The sequence below is a fragment of the Lontra canadensis genome, unplaced genomic scaffold (genome assembly GCF_010015895.1).
Source record: "Lontra canadensis isolate GAN:19392208 unplaced genomic scaffold, GSC_riverotter_1.0 scaffold103, whole genome shotgun sequence".
In the NCBI taxonomy this organism is placed as follows: domain Eukaryota; kingdom Metazoa; phylum Chordata; class Mammalia; order Carnivora; family Mustelidae; genus Lontra; species Lontra canadensis.
Window position 1 is genome coordinate 783,146 of NW_022631097.1, and position 19,906 is coordinate 803,051.

Here is a 19,906-nt window from a genome sequence, read left to right on the forward strand (position 1 = left end):
GAGACTGCTTAAGATTCTTTCTCTCCTTCTGCCCCTCTCTGCCTCCCACAAATAAATACATAAATAAAATATTTAAAAATAAAATAAGACAGTTGTTTTGAATACTCCCCAATGAATTAATGCTCAAATCTTATTTGTTGCACTGCCAGTAGTGGATGAACATGTTCTTTCCTAATGTTAGGAAGCTCCTGGGTCAGACAGATGAGGGAGGAAACTAGTACTTGCTTTGTGGGTAGGAGGGAGCACAGAGAGTCCTTCCAAGAGGAGGACCTGGAGCTGAGTCTGAAAGATCAGTGACTTATTTACATACAGGTCTAATTTACACATTTAAAGATTTTTTTTAAATTTATTTGACACAGAGAAAGAGATAGAGAGGGAATACAAGCAGAGGGAGTGAGAGAGGGAGAAGCAGGCTTCCCACAGAGCAGGGAACCCAATGTGGGGCTCAATCACTGGACCCTAGGATCATGATCTGAGCCAAAGGCAGATGCTGAATGATTGAGCCACCCAGGTGCCCCTGGTTTACACATTTAGAATGGCTTTACTTGCATAAATGATTGTAGGCAATGCATATCCAAGAAGAATGGCCAGAGATAGAAAAGTTAAGAGATTCCTCTTACTGAATCCCTATGATTTTTCTCTCTTCCTTTGAGCTACTTAATCTTGTATTTATGCTTTTGAAGCACTGTGACATCTAAATGTGGGTAGTTGGTATTACTTGACCAAGAAAAGCAGAAATTTAATTAAAGACTCAGTTACATAATGAAATATATTACAAGTGTATATGAAACATTGCTTAAGACACCAAAAGTTAATAAAACAGCATTGATACAGGAAAAGAAAATGTGTATTTATAAGGCTCTTCTGTGTTCCAGATGGCAGACAACAGATTCTGAGTTTGGGCATGGACTTGCAGTTGGAATGGATGAAACTAGAAGATTTTCAAAAGCATCTTGATGGGGAAGATGAGAACTTTACCACAGCAAATGCAATTCCAAGTAGTGAGTAGTTTAGGAATTTTGGAGGTCCTTTTCATGTATCTAGATATCTGAAGCCTAATTTTTCTTAATTCTTTCATTGTAGATTTATTGAGGGACGCTGTGAAAAATGGAGATTATATTGCTGTAAAAGTTGCACTTAATTCAAATGAAGACTATAACCTGGACCAAGAGGTAATTAGTAAAATCTCATGAAATAAAGATACTAGCTCTTTTAATATAATTCTATTTTATTTTTCATTTTTTTAAAAATTAAAAAAGTAATGTTCATTTTGTAAACTGAAAACACAGTAGGAATGTATAGTGTAGAAAATTATAGACCTTGTAATTCCAGCCCCAAGAGTGACCATTTGGGTTTAGCTGTGGCCTGTCTGGTTTTTGTCTGTGGTTGAATCTCTGCTGCTCTGAGGGGCATAAAATGACTCTTTATGTCATTGTCTCTGTTGGTGCTTCGGTGGTAGTCTCCTCTTCACAGCAGTTGTCTATGGTTCTGTTGCTGTAGTTTTTCATTTTGATTTATTGGGGGGGTGTTTTTTCTTTTAATGACAGCACCTTAACCCTTTCTTCCTAGTTTTTAGTTTTTGTTTTTTGAGTCTTTTATTATTTAGAGGATTTTTATTTTTAGATAGTCATATCTGTCGATCCTTTCCTTTATGGCTTTGGGTGTCTTGTTTATAAAAGATTTTTTATACTTTCTTCTTTAGTATTTTTGCTTTGGTGGTGGATTTTTTTTTTTAAGCTTACTCCTTAGGAATTACAGTTCAAAAGAATTACTGAGATTTTGGGTAAAATTGCATGAACTCTATAGATTAATTTGACTGAGAATTGACATTTTTACATTTTTAGTCCTTCAAATAAGAACATGGTACCTCTACATTTATTCAGCTCTTCATTTATTCGTAAAGCAAAGTTTTATAAATTTTTTTTCCTTTGTATGGTTCTTGCACATTCATTTTGGTTGTGTTCCTACATATTTGATAATTTTTAAATTATCTCAGTATGATCATTAGGATCTTTTTCCTTCCACATTTTGTCTTCTAACTGGTTATTCTGTATGTTTGGTGAAGCTATTGATTTGTGTGTGTGTGTGTGTGTGCACGTGTGCACCCATGTGCATACATGTGGTCTTCCGTCACTGTGAAATTCTCTTACTGTAATAATTTTTAAGTCACTTGCCTGGGATTCTCTGGGCAGAGAATATGATCACCTATTAAAAAGTAACTATTTTGTTCCCTTTTTTCCCAGTAATATTTCTTTTTCTGGTGTTGTGAACTTGGTAACATTTTGAAGAATAGTAGTAATGGAAGTGATCTTGTTCTGCCTCTGATTTGAGTGGGGATTTCCCCTTAGGCTGTGTGTGAAGGTTCTCTTTCTATTTTACTGTTGTGGGTTTCTTGTGGACAGTAGTCTTTCTCTTTCTAGACTTCCTTTGTTTACCTGCTTAAGTTTTTATCAGGGGTGGATGGATGCTGGGTTTTATCAGATTTTTTTTCCTACTTTATTACTAATGTAGCTTGGTCTTTATGAATAAATTAGAAGAAGGTTTTTTCCCCTTTAACATGTTTTGTAGTAATAGGATACTTTACAAATGAGAGGAAGTGCACTCTCTTACTTCAGAAGACTTTTGTATTCCTTCAGATTGCTCATATAAGTGAATTCTGCTGAGCTTTCAGATTATAGCCAAATTCCTGTAGCCAAATTAACCAAAAAGTAACTATTAGAACTTGGTTTTACTAGATGGTATTTAATAAATGGTATTTAATAAATGGATGGTATTTAATAAATGTTTTGTTTGTTTCAGTTAATGATTGAAAATATTTAAGCTATTACCTTTTTATTTTTTGTCAACTTTATGTAATTTTATCTCTTTAAAGTATTTTAATTTCTCTATTTTGTCATAGCATCTTAGAATCCAGTCGTATCAGTTTCCTCCTTTTGAATTTTCTTCTTTATCCTTTGAGTAGCCAACCGTCACTTCCCAACAGTTACATTCATATAGGCCACCGTTTGTGGTGACAGCATTCAGTTAGCCTGTCACCAATAGAGTGGACTTAGGTTACGTCTAGTAGTCATTTCGAGCCTTAGGTCTTTCAGCCAACTAAGTGAGTATCAAGTGAGTGAGTAAGTTTCACCTGTTTTACCTAGAACACAAGGAGACTTTTGTGTCTGAAATGTGTGATAAATACTTTGCCATTTTTATAGCATCAAGATACGAATACTATTCATCACATGTCATGCCAAGTGTTGATATGATAGGCCTTTAAAACATGGAAGTTGTAGGGCATCTGTGTGACTCAGTTAATTGATCGACTGCCTTCAGCTCAGGTCATGATCCTGGAGTCCTGCATCAGGCTCCCTGCTCAGCAGGGGGTCTGCTGCTCCCCCTGACCTTCCCCTTCTTATGCTCGGTCTCTCTCATTCTCTTTCTCTCTCAAATAAATAAAATCTTAAAACAAACAAACAAACATGGAAGTTGTAAAATTTTATGTTTACATCTGAAAGAAACTGTGATATTTCTAATTATTATAAGGATATTTTCATAAAAACCTTAAGTAGCTACTTAAATCTGTGTATTTAAGTGATTTCACATTGAAACATCATAGACGGAAAGACTTAGCTCTAAAATTTTTCTGATGGACACTGACATGTCTTTTTCCTCAACAAAACCAATGAAGGATTCAAGCGGGATGACTCTGGTGATGCTCGCTGCAGCAGGAGGGCAAGACGACCTGCTGAGGCTCCTCATCAAGAAGGGGGCTAAGGTGAATGGCAGACAGAAGAATGGGACCACTGCCCTCATTCATGCGGCTGAGAAGGTTGGGAACTCAAAAGACCTCAGTTTCTTATTCTGTAGGAATTCCTGCCTGTGAACCAGAACAAGAGTCTGTTTCTGTAGGGAAATATAACTCTCATGGTCATGTAACTTTTAAAATCTCATATTTCAGTTCATCTAGGACTTATCATGAATAGATTTTTTTTTTTTGTCAATAGTAGTACTTTATAATTGAATTTTCAAAATGTGATTTTTCTAGTGGGAAGTGATTCATATTGAAAAAAGACCCTAGGGGCACCTGGTTGGCTTAATCTGTAGAGCATGTGACTCTTGATCTCAGGGTTATGAATTCAAACTCCATACTGGGCATAGAAATACTTGAAAAAAAAGAAAAGAAAAAGGGCCTCTGATTAATATACTAATGCTGGTTTCAATCTTAAATCTTTTAAAGATCTTTTCCAATTTGGGGCACCTGGGCGGCTCATTCGTTAAGTGTCTGCCTTTGGCTCAAGTCCCAGGGTCCTGGAATCAAGCCCTGTGTCAGGCTCCCTGCTCTGCAGGAGGCCTGCTTCTCCCTCTCCCCGTGCTTGTGTTCCCTCTCTGGCTGTGTCTCTCTCTGTCAAATAAAAAAAATTTTTTTAACTCTTAAAACTGGGGCACCTGGGTGGCTCAGTGGGGTAAGCCTCTGCCTTCGGCTCAGATCATGATCCTCCGGGTCCTGGGATCAAGCTCTGCATTGGGCTCTCCGCTCAGTGGGGAGCCTGCTTCTCTTCTCTCTCTGCCTGCCTCTCTGTCTACTTGTGATCTCTTTGTCAAATAAATAAATAAAATCTTTTAAAAAAGAGAAAATAACATGAAAGGTACCCTTAAAAAAATCTTAAAAATCTTTCCCAATTGAAATTAAGTGTTCCTTTTGATTAAGAACATAATTAAAATGTTTCCACATATCTTTTTAAAGGATTGATATACAGAGTTTCTTATGTTGAAACCAGTAGTTAAACTTCAGGTTGAACTTGCTGTCAAATTGTGTATGGCTGTGCATGGGGCCTGAATGGTGGGCACAGTGAAGACCCATGTTCACTGATCTGCTTGGGATAGAATCTGAGTATTTTTCTGGATGGCTAAAAACTTAAAGTCATCAAAAACTATCTTTTAAAGAATTATGGGAATTAAATTTGCCTTTTTTTTTTTTTTTTTTTTTTTACTAGAACTTTTTAACTACAGTGGCTATTCTTTTGGAAGCAGGAGCTTTTGTTAATGTCCAGCAGAGCAATGGTGAGACTGCTCTAATGAAGGTAAATATTTCACTTCGGTCTTGACAGATGTTCCTGTTAGTACCCTGATTGCCAGGCACTCTGCTGGGGGCTGGGAATATGATGGGGAACAGGACACAAATGTGTAGGAGAAACAGGTCAGCAAAATTAAGAGTTGATGTGAGCAATAATGTTATAGGAATAAACCCAGAGAGCCATGGGATTACATAAAAGTTGATACCAGGCTGAGCAGTGCCGATTCAAGGTGGGACAGGGTAGAACATCTGGCTGGCTCAGTCAGTAGAGCATATGACTCTTGATCTTGGGGTCATAAGTTTTGAGCCCCATGTTGAGCATAGAGATTACTTTAAAAAAAAAAGGGGGTGGATGTGGGTGTGATAGGTGGCTGAGCTGCATCCTACAAATGATATATAAGCTGGCAGGGATGAGCTGTGTAAGCAGGAAATGGAATAGGATATGCAGAGAGCTGGGAGTGGAAAAGAACATGATGTACTTTCATTATTATTTTACATTGGTGGATTCATCTCCTTAGCCTCCAATTTCTTCATGCATATTTGGAATTGTGGTTTGCTGACCATTTTGAGTGGAAGGTCGTTAAAGCATCCCCCATGACTATCCCTTTAATGACCTCTCCCTGTTTAGCAGTTTTGTTTTTGCTTCTCCTGGGGTCAACCCCGGTCTAACTACTGTGGTAGTTTAGGTTCCTGGCCTAAAATGCCATTAGGACAGAGCAGGTCCTGACACCGAGCCATGCATTAGTTCCTGGCATGGAGGCTCTGTCTTACTGCTGTGTTTGTAGATACAGTTTTGTGCAAGAAATTGACCCAAGTGGGTGTTTGTATATAGTACCTATTTTCAGCCGTCTTTGCTGAGTCAATAAGAGAGCAAGGCCCGGTTCACCTATCCCCTCAACCTTCTTCCATGCTCGAGATGTGGACCTTGCTCACTGCTTGTGTTGCCATATCATTTTTGGTTTATGGAAATGCTTATTTTGTTCAGGAGCCCTACTTTTGAGTTTTAGTTTTCCTTTGTGTCTTCTGTTGCCATATGCTTAGAGAAGAATTGGCACATCAAGTATGAATTAAAACTTTATCTTATTGAGAAATCGCCAGGTACATTCTAAACAGTAAATACTTAAGTAGTCTGGTGCATAAAGGTGTGCACATAGGGCAGTGAGCATGGACGTGGTCTACATCTGGAACAAGGAATTAGGATAACTTGGTCCTGAGAGTAGTTGGGAGCTGCTAAAAGGTTTAAGCTAGAGAAAGACATAATCAGAATAAAGGTGGTTGTTTTTAATGTCCCTCACTTAGTTCAGTAGGGGGAACGAATTGGTTAAAAAGACAAGCAGTGGGACACTTGGGTGGCTCATTGTGTGGCTCAAGCCTCTGCCCTCGGCTCAGGTCATGTTCCCAGGGTCCTGGGATCAAGCCCCACATCAGGCTCTCTGCTCAGCAGGGAGCCTGCTTCCTCCTGTCTCTCTGCCTGCCTCTGCCTACTCTTTCTCTGTAAAATAAATAAATTTTTAAAAAATAAACAAATAAATAAAAAGCAGTACAGGGATGTTTTTAAAATTAAGTGAAATAGGGCTCCTGGGTGGCTCAGTTGGTTAAGTGATTGACTTCGGCTTGGGTCACGATCCTGGAGTCCCAGATCTATCCCACATCGGGCTCCCTGCTTGGCAGGGAGTCTGCTTCTCCTTCTGACCTTTCTCCACTCATGCTCTCTCTCATTCTCTCTCTCTCTCCCAAATAAATAAAATCTTTAAAAAAAAAATTAAGTGAAATAGGGGCGCCTGGGTGGCTCAGTGGGTTAAAGTCTCTGCCTTCAGCTCAGGTCATGATCCCAGGGTCTTGGGATCAAGCCCCGCATCAGGCTTTCTGCTCGGCGGGGAGCCTGCTTCCTTCTCTGTCTCTCTCTGCCTGCATCTCTGCCTACTTGTGATCTCTGTCTGTCAAATAAATAAATAAAATCTTAAAAAAAAAAAAAAGTAAGTCTTTAAAAAAATAAATAAAATAAAATTAAGCAAAATAATAGTCTGTACCTAGGTAGTGACAGTGGAGATAAAAGTGGATAGACTGATCAGTGGTTTGAGAAGATAGAACTCACAGGGCTTGGTAATTGAAGGTGATGCTTGGTAATCCTATTTCTTAATTTCGGGAAGTCAGGCAGTATACAATGAGAGTGGTGTTGCATTTGAGCTAGGAATGCTCAGATGATGTTTCACATGTGTTCTTTAGCTCAAGAGAGAGGGGTCGGCTGTAGATGCAGATTCAGGGTCATCACTGTAGACAGCACAGTTACAGCCCTAGGGTGAGAGTGGGGTCACTGCTGAGAGTTGGAAGGGAAAGAAAAGCCAGAGATGGAAGGCAGCCACATAGGGAAGACTAGAGGAGGAGGAGGAAGATCAGAAGAGAGAAGTATGCTGAGCGTTTTAAGGAGGCCTGCAGCATCTGCTGAGGCAGAGATGCCAGAGAAAGAGGCTGGGAAGTTCCATTGGGAAGTAGCACTGGAGAGGGTATTGGTGCCCTCATTTGTTGGGTATGAGGGGTGTGGGGTTGCACAAGGTTAGGAGGTGGATCTTGGATGTAGCAGGCACTTAGGAGTTGATCTGACAAGGACGAAGGCAGTGTCTAGAGGGGAAGGGATCGATGGACTGTTTGTTCCTTCTTCCTAGAGAAGTGCGTAAAGCATATTTAACTGCTGTCTAAATAAGACTGCCTATAACTGTATTTAAATTTTGTTTTTGTTTTTTGTTTTGGTCTGGTTTTTGTTTATATTGGTTTTTTTTTGGTACTAGTTTCTTAAGCTTTAAGGATTTAGTATATTAAATTGGTTTTTAGAATTAGAAGAAATAAACACGGGGAGAGATTTTCAGAAATTTTTGAAACAAAATTTAAAAAACCTTTCATCTCAGAAATAATATATAAAATTGGTCATTACCACAGTGTGAAGGGGTGGAGAAACCACATTCTCACCCACCGATGTGGGGCATATGATTGGTTCCAGCAGGGCTTTTCAATCTTCTCCCTCCTGGCATTGTGGGCCAGATCATTTGTAGCATGTATAACAGCATCCCTAACTTCTGCACCAGATGCCGTAAGTACCCACCCTGTAACAACCAGAAATGTCTCCATACATTGCCTGAATTCCCCTGGGGGGGGGGGGAACACCCCAGTGGGAACCACTGAGTTACATTCTTTTGAAGGGCATATTTGTCAGCTATTCCATGAGATGCATGCCCTTTGACCTAGCACTTGCACAGCTTAAAAACCTACTCTGTAGAAATACTGTCTGGAGTAGTAGCATACCAGATGGCCTTGTTTTTGTAGGAAAGCTTACTGGCTTGCCCTGGTCCTTTACAATATGTTATTTAATTTCATCCTCAGTGTTGTGAGGCGGAAGTACTGTGATCCCCTTTCAACAAATGGAAACAGTGAGACTCAGAATAGGGACTTACTTGACGTCCCTTAGCCGGTAAATAAATGACAGACAGGAGAGAACATAGATGTAGGTGTTTTTACTCTGGAAATGGTCTTTGAACTGTGTCCAGGTCCATCTTAAATTTGCTGAATTCAAATTTGTATCTATGCTCAATTAGTCTCCTTTAAAGCAGTCTTCTAGGGAAATGTTGAAATTACTTTGTGGTGCTGGGAGACTTGATCTGAAGAATAGAGCACGCTAGAGCTTAGGAAGGCCTGGTGTTTGTTCTGACTTGGAACAGATGTTATCTTTTTTAGAGTTGCCCATTTCCGCAGGAGTCAGGGATGAAATTGTAGTACAGATTTCAGTACTGTTCACTGAGTAAAAGAGGCATACCACTGTTTACTTAACAGTTTGTAACTCTTGGTGAGACCCTATGCCAAGTTTTTTTCTCCCTCTCCAACATTCTTGTCCTTCTCTTCACAGAAATTCCCAAGCTCACGTGTGGAGAAAGGGGCAAACACAGATTGGTAGTTATTATCTTACAGCTAAGTAATTACTGTTCCTTTTTTCCCTGTCGTAGGCCTGTAAAAGAGGAAATTCTGATATTGTACGACTTGTAATCGAATGTGGAGCTGACTGCAATATTTTATCAAAGCACCAAAACAGCGCACTGCATTTTGCAAAGCAGTGTAACAACGTGTTGGTGTACGACTTGCTGAAGAATCATTTAGAGACGTAAGTGTGAGCAAGTGTGCCATGGTTAAGTCACAGAGTCTGTGTGGACACATCATGTGTATAATTGCTCAGATGAAGATTGTTAAGTGGAAGTCATGACAGGTTTCTGTTCTCAAAATATCATAAATTTAATAAGCGGCATATGAATTATTTTCCTGACAGTTATTGAGGTCTCAAACTTTAAAATTTAACACTGACACTCCTAGATAGGAGTATCTCCTTAAAAATCTTAATTATGCTCATAATTTGACTCATGCTTTCTTAAAACTAATCTGTATTTTTTTTTAATAGACATGATTTTTTCAAGCAGTTTTAGATTCACAGTGAAGTTGAGCTAAAAGTACAGAGTTCCTACATATCCTCTGCTTCCATACATGCACAACCTCCCCTACTAACATCTGTCCACCAGAGTGGTGCATTTGCTAAAACCAATGAACCTGCATTGACAGTTACCATCCAGAGTCCATGGGTTTACATTAGGGTACACCTTGGTGTTGCGCATTTTGGAGTTTTGACAAATGTATAATGACGTGTACCCACCATTAGTGTCATACAGAATAGCACTGCCCTAAAAATCCTCTGTGCTTTGCCTGTTCATCCCTTCCTGCCCCTGCCCCCCGACCCATGGCAATCACTGATCTTTTTGCTCTCTCCATTGTTTTGCTTTCTCCAGAATGTCATGCAGATGGAATCATAGTACTTGCCCTTTTCAGATTGGCATCTTTCACTTAGTAATATGCATTGAAGATTCCTCCATGTCTTTTTTTTTTTAATTTGTTTGCTTTAATTCCAGTTAGTTAACATAGTATTATATTTCAGCTGTACAATATAGTGATTCAGCAACTCTCTATATTAACTCAGTGCTCATCACTCTTAATCCCCTTCACTGATTTCTCCCATCTCCCCATCCCCCCACCCATCTCCCCTGTGGGAACCATCAGTTTGTTCTCCATAGTTGTCTGTTTTTTTGATTTGTCTCTTTATTTTTCCTTTGTTCATTTGTTTTGTTTCTTAAATTCCACATATGAGTGAAATCATATGGTTTTTGTCTGACTTATTTCACTTAGCATTATACTCTCTTGATCCATCCATGATGTTGCAAATGACAAGATTTCATTTTTTATGGCTGAATAATTTACATACTACCTCTTCTTTATCCATTCATCATCTATCGATGGACATTTGGCTGCTTCCATAATTTGGCTATTGTAAATAATACTAAATAATACTGTATAAACATAGCGGTCCACCATGTCTTCGTGGCTTAGCTTATTTCTTTCTAATGCTGAACAGTATTCCATTGTCTGGATATACCACAGTTTATCTGTTCAAGTTCATTCTTTTTCAGATGAATTCTAAATCATTTTATTTTAATTGAAAATCACACAAGTAACTTAGCTTTTTCCTTAAGAATTATTCTGGCTTACTCTGTCATCAAAAAGAATGAAATCTTGCCATTTGCAACTATGTGGAGGGATCTAGAAGGTATTACGCTAAGCAAAATAAGTCAGTCAGAGAAAGACAAATACATGATTTCACTCGTGGAATTTAAGAAACAAAACAGATAACATAGGGGAAAGGAAGGAAAAAATAAGATGAAAATTGAGAGGGAGGCAAACCACCAGAGAGGCTGAACTCTAGGAAACAAACTGAGGGTTGCTGGAAGGGAAGATGAGTGTGTGGGGCGGGGGGGGGGGGGGGGGGGAATAAGCAGGTGACAGTAAGGAGGGCACTTGATGTAATGAGCACTGGGTGTTATATGCGACTGATGAAACACTAAATTCTGCCTCTGAAACTAATTAAAAGAAAATTATTTTGACAACACGTAACAGAAACGTCACAAACAGTTGTTAACACGAGTAAGATGTTTATTGTTCAAAGTAACAGCGAGTCTAGAGGTATGACTTGGATCTTCATGCCTGCATGATAGTTACTCCAATTCCAGGATCTATATTCTAGGTAGAAAGTAAGGTAAATTTCAGATGAGAGACAAAAAACAAACCAAAAATGGCACGTACGTCGTGAGTCTTCCAGCCTTTGCTGGGAGCTTTACCCAACCCGTAATTTCTCTGTGTGTCCATGACCCAATACAGTGGATTTCCACTCCTAAAACCTGAATATCTTGGGAAAACCAAATGAGTTGGTTACCTTCCTGCAAGATAGTTTAAAAATATTTTCTGAATTAGCACTAATCTGCATTAGCATTTTATTTAACTGTCTTCTAAACTAAGTACTATAAATGTGTGTGTGTGTGTTTGTAGCACTTCTCAAATTTATTGTTCAGTAGAATTTTCATTTTCATTAGACAAATAAGTATTGAGTGCTCCTGTACGCAGGAACTATTCAGAAGACTGGGAAGATGGAGAGAGCAGCCGGGGGGGAAAGACTGGCCCTCTTAGAGCCTAAATTCCCTGTGGCAACATAGACAGTAAGACAGTGTGTCAGATGCTAAGTGCTAACGAAAAATACACCAGGGAAGCAGGATGAGTAGGAAATTACATTCATTTTAAAGGTTGATATGGGAAGGCCTCATGTATTCAGCAGTTTGATAATATGACTCATGGTTATTTTCTACATTAATATTAACAACTCTTACTATACTTTTTGCCTAGACTGTCAAGAGTAGCAGAAGAAACAATAAGGGATTACTTTGAAGCACGTCTTGCTCTATTAGAACCAATTTTCCCAATAGCATGTCATCGTCTCTGTGAGGGGCCAGATTTTTCAACAGATTTCAATTACAAACCCCCACAGAACATACCAGAAGGTAAGCCTATGTTTTTCTGTTTGAAAATTGACACGGTAAATATCAGCTGATTTCTAATCAGATGTGGGCCTGTTGAGGGTGGTATGGCCATAGACTGTCAGCTGATTTTTAAATAGAACTCTGTGAACATATCTTCACAGAATCCCATTATGTATAATAATTATGTAAAATAGTTAACAGCAGAGCTACTCTGGCAGAAAAAGGTGACCCAGCTGATATCTACCATCCCAGGTGACTTTGAGGGATCCACGGAGCACTGTTAGTTAGCACTTGTTTAAAAACCATAGGGGTGCCTGGGTGGCTCAGTCAGTTAAGCATCTGATTCCTCATTTTGGGTCAGGTCATGATCTCAAGGGTCTTGAGATTGAGCCCTAAGTTGGGCTCTGTGTACAGCAGGGAGTCTGCTTGAGATTTTCTTTCTGTCCTTCCACCCCCCTCAAATAAATCTTAAATTTTTTTAAAAATGAAAAAGCATGGAAGTTAGAACTGTTCTTTCTGCCTTGGGTCTTGAAAAAAGTATGGAAGTTGGATCTTAATTATTGTACTAACTTTTGTTAAACTTGATTAAAATAAAAAGTCAGTGTCTTGACCCACAGGAAAGTTGAATAGCAGGAGGTGGAAACTTTAGTTCTGGTTCCTAACCTCTCCTTAACAGCTGCTCTGCAGGCAAGACCATGACATGGGCATGGCCCTTCTCCAGGACAGGGACACAGCATAAACTGTTTAAGTGGAAAGAACACTGCCTTCATGAAAGTAGGAAACTGGGTTCTGGCTTTTTTGTTAAGAAAAAACGTCCATTAAAAAAAATACATATTGGGTGCTTGGGTGGCCCAGTTGATTAAGCATCTGCCTTTGGCTCAGGTCATGATCTCAGGGTCCTGGGATCGAGTCCTGCATCTGCGCTTTAGCAGGGAGTCTGCTTCTCCTTTTCACTCTGACTCTGGCCACCAGCCCTTGCTTCATTCTCTCTCAAATAAAGAAATAAATCTTTATATATATATGTGTGTGTGTGTGTGTGTGTGTGTAATTAATGAAAATTTAATTAAAGACACCTATTACATAACACCTGTGTTTAGTGAACTTGACATTGAAGAATCACTTGTGGCTTCAACTGTCCAAGTGGATAGTTTGCATTGCTGAGTAGTGAGCACAAGGTTGGGGAAGGGTGTAGGGGTTGCTGAGCTGATCTGGGCCAGTCTCCCAGCATTCACAACTTACAGGCTTCAGTGCACCTGGACTGTCTTAAGGTTACTAATTTTTTTTCTGCACATACACAGTGTGGCTAACAGAAATCTTCTCTATGTGAAATCTTACCAAAGATGCCTTGTCATCCTGATACAAGATCCTGATAGGTTTTCCTGACCCTTGCTAGTCAGTGTGGTCTCAGACTGCTCTGAGAGCTTGTTAGAGATGCAAGCTTGTTAGAGATGCAGACTCTCAGGCCCACCCAGACCTGACTCTCAGTTGACACCTTGGTTAAGATCTCAGGTGATTTATGAACACACTCAAGTTTGAGAAGCACTGACCTTGGTTCCTTGAGGGGATTGTGATTGTGTTTAACACCTAGTTTAGCTGGAGAAAACATTTATACTGATAGCATGAAACAACTGCTAGCAAATTGATTAGGGTTCCTCATGTCATAGTAGGTCTGTGAAATTCAAGTACTTGTCAGAGTAGAGCTAATGAACACAACTTCCTTAGATCTAACTGATTTTGGTTAGAATAAACAGCACCTGAATGAAGGATTTTCAAATAGGATTTTTCACTGTAGACCACTAGTCCCCATTCAGGTCATTTTGAAGAGTTACCACCACTCTCCTCTATAGAGAGAGTAACAAATACCTCAACTTCTGTCCCAGATCAGATGCTCATTCATAGTGGAGCTGAGGGGAAAAAGACAAGAAACAGTCCCTATATTGTGTGTAGGCCTTTTCTTTGGAACCTCAGCACTTTGGGGGCAGGTGTGGGGTGGGTATAGCATTTTAAGTAATCAGTATGACAAACCTTAAATAGCTTCGAAAGGAGAAGAAAGAGAGCTAGGGTTGAATCAGTGTGTCCTCCTTTCCCTGGGACCAGAACAAAAAAAGCCAATGGTTCCTTGGGGGTTTCTTTTATGAAGCCTCCTCTTGTTTATAATTGGGCTGGATCAGTGTTTTTTCATCTTAAAAAATGGCTTATCAGAAAGGTCATAGAGTTCATGTATCTATTTTCTGTTATAATAAAAGTGTAGCTTTGTTCAGAAAAATGAGTCATGCAGAATATTTTGGATATTCAGTGAAAGCTTCAAATTTCACAGTCCCCACCCCACCCTACCCCACCCCACCAAAATAATGGTATTAATCAGAAAATTGGGAAAAGGCAAAAGACTATGTAGAAGAAAATGGACACTCAAACCCAAACCCAGAGAAACCGTCATAGAAGTTTGCATCCAAGGACATTTTACATATTCAGCAGCAACTTTTACCCTTTAAGACCAAAATTAATGTAGAAAGCATATTTAAAAAAATTTGTTCCCTGAGCTGTCAGTAGGGATTACTTGGACAAAAAAATAGAAAGGGGCTGTGGTTTGAAAAAATGCTAGGTAACACCAAGTTTTGAAATTGGGACTCAGATTGTCCGGTATGAGTGGGCATCAGGCAGGGTGTGTTCCACCAGGCTTACTGAGGGGACCACTCCCAACTTGTACAGGTACGCCTTCTTCAGAGTTGAAAGATGGCCTTGGTAGGGTTGATACTAAAATGTATGTTTACATCTCCCTTATTCAGGCTCTGGCATCCTACTGTTTATTTTCCATGCCAACTTTTTGGGTAAAGAAGTTATTGCCCGGCTCTGTGGACCATGTAGTGTACAAGCTGTAGTTTTAAATGATAAATTTCAACTTCCAGTTTTTCTGGTAAGATTTTCTGTAGTTCATTACGGAAAAATACATTCTTCTAATCCAGAAGCACAGATGACTTTTAATGGTGTGTTTTAATAAAACATGTTAATTACAACTAAGCCAATTGGAAATAAGACAATAACCCATAATTATAAAATTTTCCTAAATTTTGTAAGAGTCTGGATTTCTCATGTTTGATATATATGCCCTAAGTTATATTTATCATAATGTCTTAGAATGTTCTGAATATAAATTCTTAAGGTATAAGAAATGTACTGTCTGATTTTTTAAAATATTCTGCCTTTTCCCACCATTATAATTACAAACATTCACCTAAAGGAAATTTAGAGAATTTTAAAAATATACCCATTCTGTGATTCAGATACCTAGAACATGGGTGTATTTATGCCTAGTTTTAATCTGTGTAGCTTTATGTAACCATTATACTTTAATTTTGGTTTATAATAAAATATTAGCAGCTATATAATTTTAACAAAAAAATGGTCTTGAAGAACCTGTATGTTTCCTTTTCTATACTTAGAATTCTTTCCTTAGGCTGACTTAAGCAAAATCAACTGTTTATGAAGATTTTTAACACTCATGCTGTATATGGCTATCCATACACATTATACAAGCTAATCCAATCCTAAAGATTTATCTGGTTGCTGTTTTTGCAGATATATCTTACAAGCTTTTTTGTCATTTGTATCTTTTTAATCAAAAGAAAAGTAATCAGCAAATCGATCTAAAGTATAAAATTTGTGTTCTCTTTTACGTCTTTGGATTCTGAAATGTTTTAAGATACAATGATGTTCTTTGATGTAGAAGTTTGAGAGAACACTGACTGGTTGGTCTCTCTCCCTAGGACAGTCATTTTGTTTACTCGTTCAGCCCTGCTGCAGGCCTCAATAAACTCTTCATAAGGTTGACGGAAGCGCCTTCTGCCAAGGTGAAACCCTTTCCTTACATTTAGTGCAGCTACGCATATTGCTATTTCAGATTACTTTATCGGCAGAAAAAAATTCCAAGAATGCTGTGTTCCTGGTGTGCCTGTCCTGGAGACCAGTGCTTTCTGGGATAGCAGTGCACCAGAATCTACAGATGTGTTAGACATAAATTGTGTGTCAAGAAAGGGACTGATGGGGCGCCTGGGTGGCTCAGTGGGTTAAGCCTCTGCCTTTGGCTCAGGTCATGATCTCAGGGTCCTGGGATCGAGTCCCGCATCAGGCTCTCTGCTCAGCAGGAAGCCTGCTTCCTCTATCTGCCTGCCTCTCTGCCAAATAAATAAATAAAATCTTTAAAAAAAAAAAAAAAAAGAAAGGGACTGATGGTAAGGATGCATCTCTCCAGTATTGAGGAGTCGAAGCTGTAGTTCTTGCCTTTGTTATTTAATGTATAACATTTTATGTATGTCCGTAGGCTGTTCACTGAAGGTGGACCAAAAGTCTGTGTAACAAAAGTGGTAACCTAACACCCTGAATTGATAACCAATTTGAGAACATTGCCAAATAAGACAAATCTCGGTTGTGTGAGTGTTTTCCCTCTTTGAAGAAAGAGGAACTTGATAGAGGTATCTGTACTGATACTTACGCCTGTTTTCTTTCAAAAGGTTAAACTGCTAATAGGTGCATACAGAGTACAGCTGCAGTGAGGAACGGAAAGTTGGGATGGAGTTATTTCCAGGCCTATTTTGGAACTCTGGCACAGCTAACACCTCCAGAATTGAAGTTTCATCTGTAAACCTCTTGCAGTTTCAGGCCTGTTATCTGTTACAGGCTCTAACACAGGACATGGTGGTTCTAATATATTATAAAATATAGATGTAAGTATTTGTGCCAGTGTTCTGAAATTTTGATGTTGTCTCCAGACTGCATAATTCAGTTTTTCCACAATGTGGAAAGGTACATGGAAGGATTATTTAAGAAAATTAAAAGTCTTTTTTCTAGCTTGAAATTTTCTACTAGCCCTGGTGAATTTGTGCATTAAAAACAATTAAGCGTGGATGTGATATTCAAGTCACTGAAGCACTAAATAAGGTATCAATTTGCTGCCCTTAAAGGATGACTTCCTAACTTGGTAGGCAGATTTGAGGGAGGAGGTCTGAGCTGTTCGTAATATGCATTTGCCACAGATCCTGAATTGGAGGTGAAAACTTTGTGTATTTGCAGTTATCCTTTATTCTTTGAAAAGATAATAAATCAGAATCTAAGATACAGAAAAAAAAAGGAAAAAAATGTAAGCCAGGACACTATGGGGCCTAAAGAACATAGTACTTGTGGACTTTTATCCTTGTTCTTTCATCTGTCAAGTAATTTTCAAAAGCCAGATCCTGTGCCCTTAACAAACACTGACTGGGAAGGCCAGCCAAGGCTTATTTGCCATACTGTGCCTCATGTGAAGAGTTACTGCTTCTAGAGATTCCCCACAGATCTCTCATAGTCTCTTAAGACATTTGGCTAACTAAAAAGTCAAATTCAGTCTGGACTTGGAGATTATAAAATTATTTAGTTCATGACTGGTTTTATAATTTTAATGAAAAATTTTCAGAATGTCATACACTAGACCACATACATTGTATAGACATTTCAGAGAGCCATTTTTACTTTACATACTGCCTTTTCCTACAATGTTCTCAATAAAACACCAAATGTTGGTCTATTTTCTTTGTATCTCAAGTCTCAGGACTTCAAAACCAGGGGGATACTAATGTGTAATTTTTTAGCTAAATGACAGCTGGGATTGGAATTTTTTCATCTACATTGAGTCATGTATGACTAGCACTATATCTGACTTCACAGCTTTCTAGGAAAAAAGTTGTGAGATTTGAGTTAGCAGTGGGGTGGGGGTCAGAACAGTCAGGGAGAAATGCATTTTTAAAGAAAATTTCTGTCTCAAAATCATGCTTAAGATATTATTAGCTTTACAAGAGGCAAGTTCATCCAAGAGGCTAGGCCAGGCTAGAAATCAAGTAGGAAATCTGATGAATAATTTCCTTAGAAGTTTAGGTTCAGAAGTATGACAGCTGGGAAGTCAGCAAGGATTAAAAAACAAAAAAAACAAAACAGGGGCACCTGGGTGGCTCAGTAATTAAGCATCTGCCTTGGGCTCAGGTCATGACTGAGCCCCACATCAGGCTCCCTGCTCTGTAGGAAGGAAGCCTGCTTCTGTTCCCTCTCTCACAATCTGTCAAATAAATAAAATAAAATCTTTAATTTTATTAAATAAATAAAATCTTCAAAAATCAAAAACGTGTAACATGAAGAAAATAACTGAGCAAGTTATTTTGACAGAAGCAGGGTCAGGGAAGGAAGACAGAAGTGTGAGATTATTTGAGGTTAACACAACCTTTGAGTTGTCCATCTCAACTTCTACCAGTTTTATTTAATGCCAGATGTGGCAGTAAGTTATATAAACAGTTGCATCTACTAGGAATAGAAAATAGAGCCACAGAATTTAATACCTTTTGTTCTATACCTTCTCTATATTTATATATTTAATACCTTTTGTTCTATACCTTCTCTATAGCCAAATGAAAACCATACCTGTCCACTCTGAAAGTTCTGGTTTCTTAAGGATGGAGAAGACCTGAATCGTTTAGAGACTCGCACTTGAGTGGTTTCTTGCTGGTTCTCTGACTAGGCAGTTAATTCCATCAGATACTGATAATGCTGCTACTTTGACATTTAAATAAAATTTGTACAAAGTGTGAGCCATGGTTTCTCTGGAAAACAAACCATGACCAGATGATTTACAGATTTGCTTAGTACCATAGGTCAAAACCAAAGCAGTCTTCTTAGAAAGCATATATGATACAGAATATGGAACTGAGCTTTATATCTAGGCCGTGGGCAATCTTATTAAGCAGATCGTCAAAACTGGGATGCATCATTGTTCAGCCAGACTCAGAGAAAACCAAATAGTACACATTTTTATTTCAGTTTTATATTAACTTAAACAAAATAAATCAGGAGCACCTGGATGGTTCAGTTCGTTAAGCATCTGCCTTTGGCTCAGGTTGTGATCTCAAGGTCCTGGGTTTGAGCCCCACGCAGGACTCCCTGCTCGGGGGGGTGGTAGTCTTCTTGTCCCTCTCCCTCTAACCCTCCCCACCCACTGCTCGCTCACTCGCTCTCAAATAAAAAAAAAAAAAAATCCTCTCCCGTGCATATGGCAGTAAGGACAACATAATTGGGTTATTCAATTAATTTAAGTTCTATGTCATTCAGATCTGGTCCACTCTAATGACTATGGTTGTAGTAGAAAGCACATTATACATGTTTTGTTTTGTTTTGTTTTAAGATTTTATTTATTTATTTGACAGAGATCACAAGTAGGCAGAGAGTCAGGCGGGGGGCGGGGGTGGAAGCAGGCTCCCTGCTGAGCAGAGAGCCCGATGTGGGGCTCGATCCCAGGACACTGAGATCATGACCTGAGCTGAAGGCACAGGCTTAATCCTCTGAGCCACCCAGGCGCCCCATACATGCTTCTTTATCACCATAGTACCAAAGAGCAACATCCAGTATCCAAACTACTCAAATGTTGAACAGCTTCAGTTAGGGAGTTTGGTTTAGCTCTGAGAAGAGGTCATTTGCGTATATCATCTTCCCAAGTCATTCCGGTCTTATTCAGTGAAATGTCAGGAGGTTGCAGTTTGAAACTCAGGTGTTTTTAGAATTGACTCAGTGTTACACTGGTAGCTTTCAAAGTAAGAAAATACTAGTGGTGGAAAAAGGCTTAGTAGCATCCAGAATATTAATGGTGAAAGGACCTGATAAAGCATTTACCATGCAAGTCTAATGTCTTTAAAGCAAGGAGGATGATAAGCAAAGACCAAGGAAAAGGAGGATATACACACCAGCACTATCAAAAAGTGATTTATGAAGTAAGAATTTGGAAAATCTTAATATTTTTTGCAGTTAATTTTCCATAGCCTAAAACTATGTAAACCCTTAAAATTGTTTTTAAGTTTTTAAAGCTTTATTGGTCCAAGTGTTGGTAAGTAAGTAAGTAAAGTTGGTAAGTAAGTAAAGTTGGTTACCAACCAGTTGGTTGGTA

At 38.8% G+C, this 19,906-nt stretch overlaps 1 protein-coding gene and 1 long non-coding RNA gene across 4 annotated transcripts in view; one reads left to right on the forward strand and one right to left on the reverse strand.

Annotated features, from left to right (window-relative positions):
- Positions 1 to 17,081, forward strand: part of MPHOSPH8 (M-phase phosphoprotein 8) — a 53,917-nt gene extending 36,836 nt beyond the window's left edge. For 2 of the 3 annotated variants that reach the window (XM_032838210.1, XM_032838207.1), the window contains 9 exons: positions 876 to 1,001; positions 1,084 to 1,172; positions 3,674 to 3,814; positions 4,980 to 5,066; positions 9,052 to 9,206; positions 11,819 to 11,973; positions 14,739 to 14,866; positions 15,717 to 15,800; positions 16,461 to 17,081. In XM_032838210.1, coding sequence (XP_032694101.1) covers positions 876 to 1,001; positions 1,084 to 1,172; positions 3,674 to 3,814; positions 4,980 to 5,066; positions 9,052 to 9,206; positions 11,819 to 11,973; positions 14,739 to 14,866; positions 15,717 to 15,800; positions 16,461 to 16,502 — 1,007 coding nt within the window. In that variant the 3' untranslated portion in view covers positions 16,503 to 17,081. The remainder of the gene's footprint in view (positions 1 to 875; positions 1,002 to 1,083; positions 1,173 to 3,673; positions 3,815 to 4,979; positions 5,067 to 9,051; positions 9,207 to 11,818; positions 11,974 to 14,738; positions 14,867 to 15,716; positions 15,801 to 16,460) is intronic. The other variant, XM_032838208.1, reaches the window with a different exon arrangement.
- LOC116855457 overlaps positions 10,951 to 19,906 on the reverse strand; it is a 31,608-nt gene continuing 22,652 nt past the window's right edge. The window contains exons 4-5 of the long non-coding RNA XR_004380357.1: positions 13,816 to 13,856; positions 10,951 to 11,161 (exon numbers count right to left, since the gene is read on the reverse strand). This is a non-coding gene — a long non-coding RNA (uncharacterized LOC116855457). The remainder of the gene's footprint in view (positions 11,162 to 13,815; positions 13,857 to 19,906) is intronic.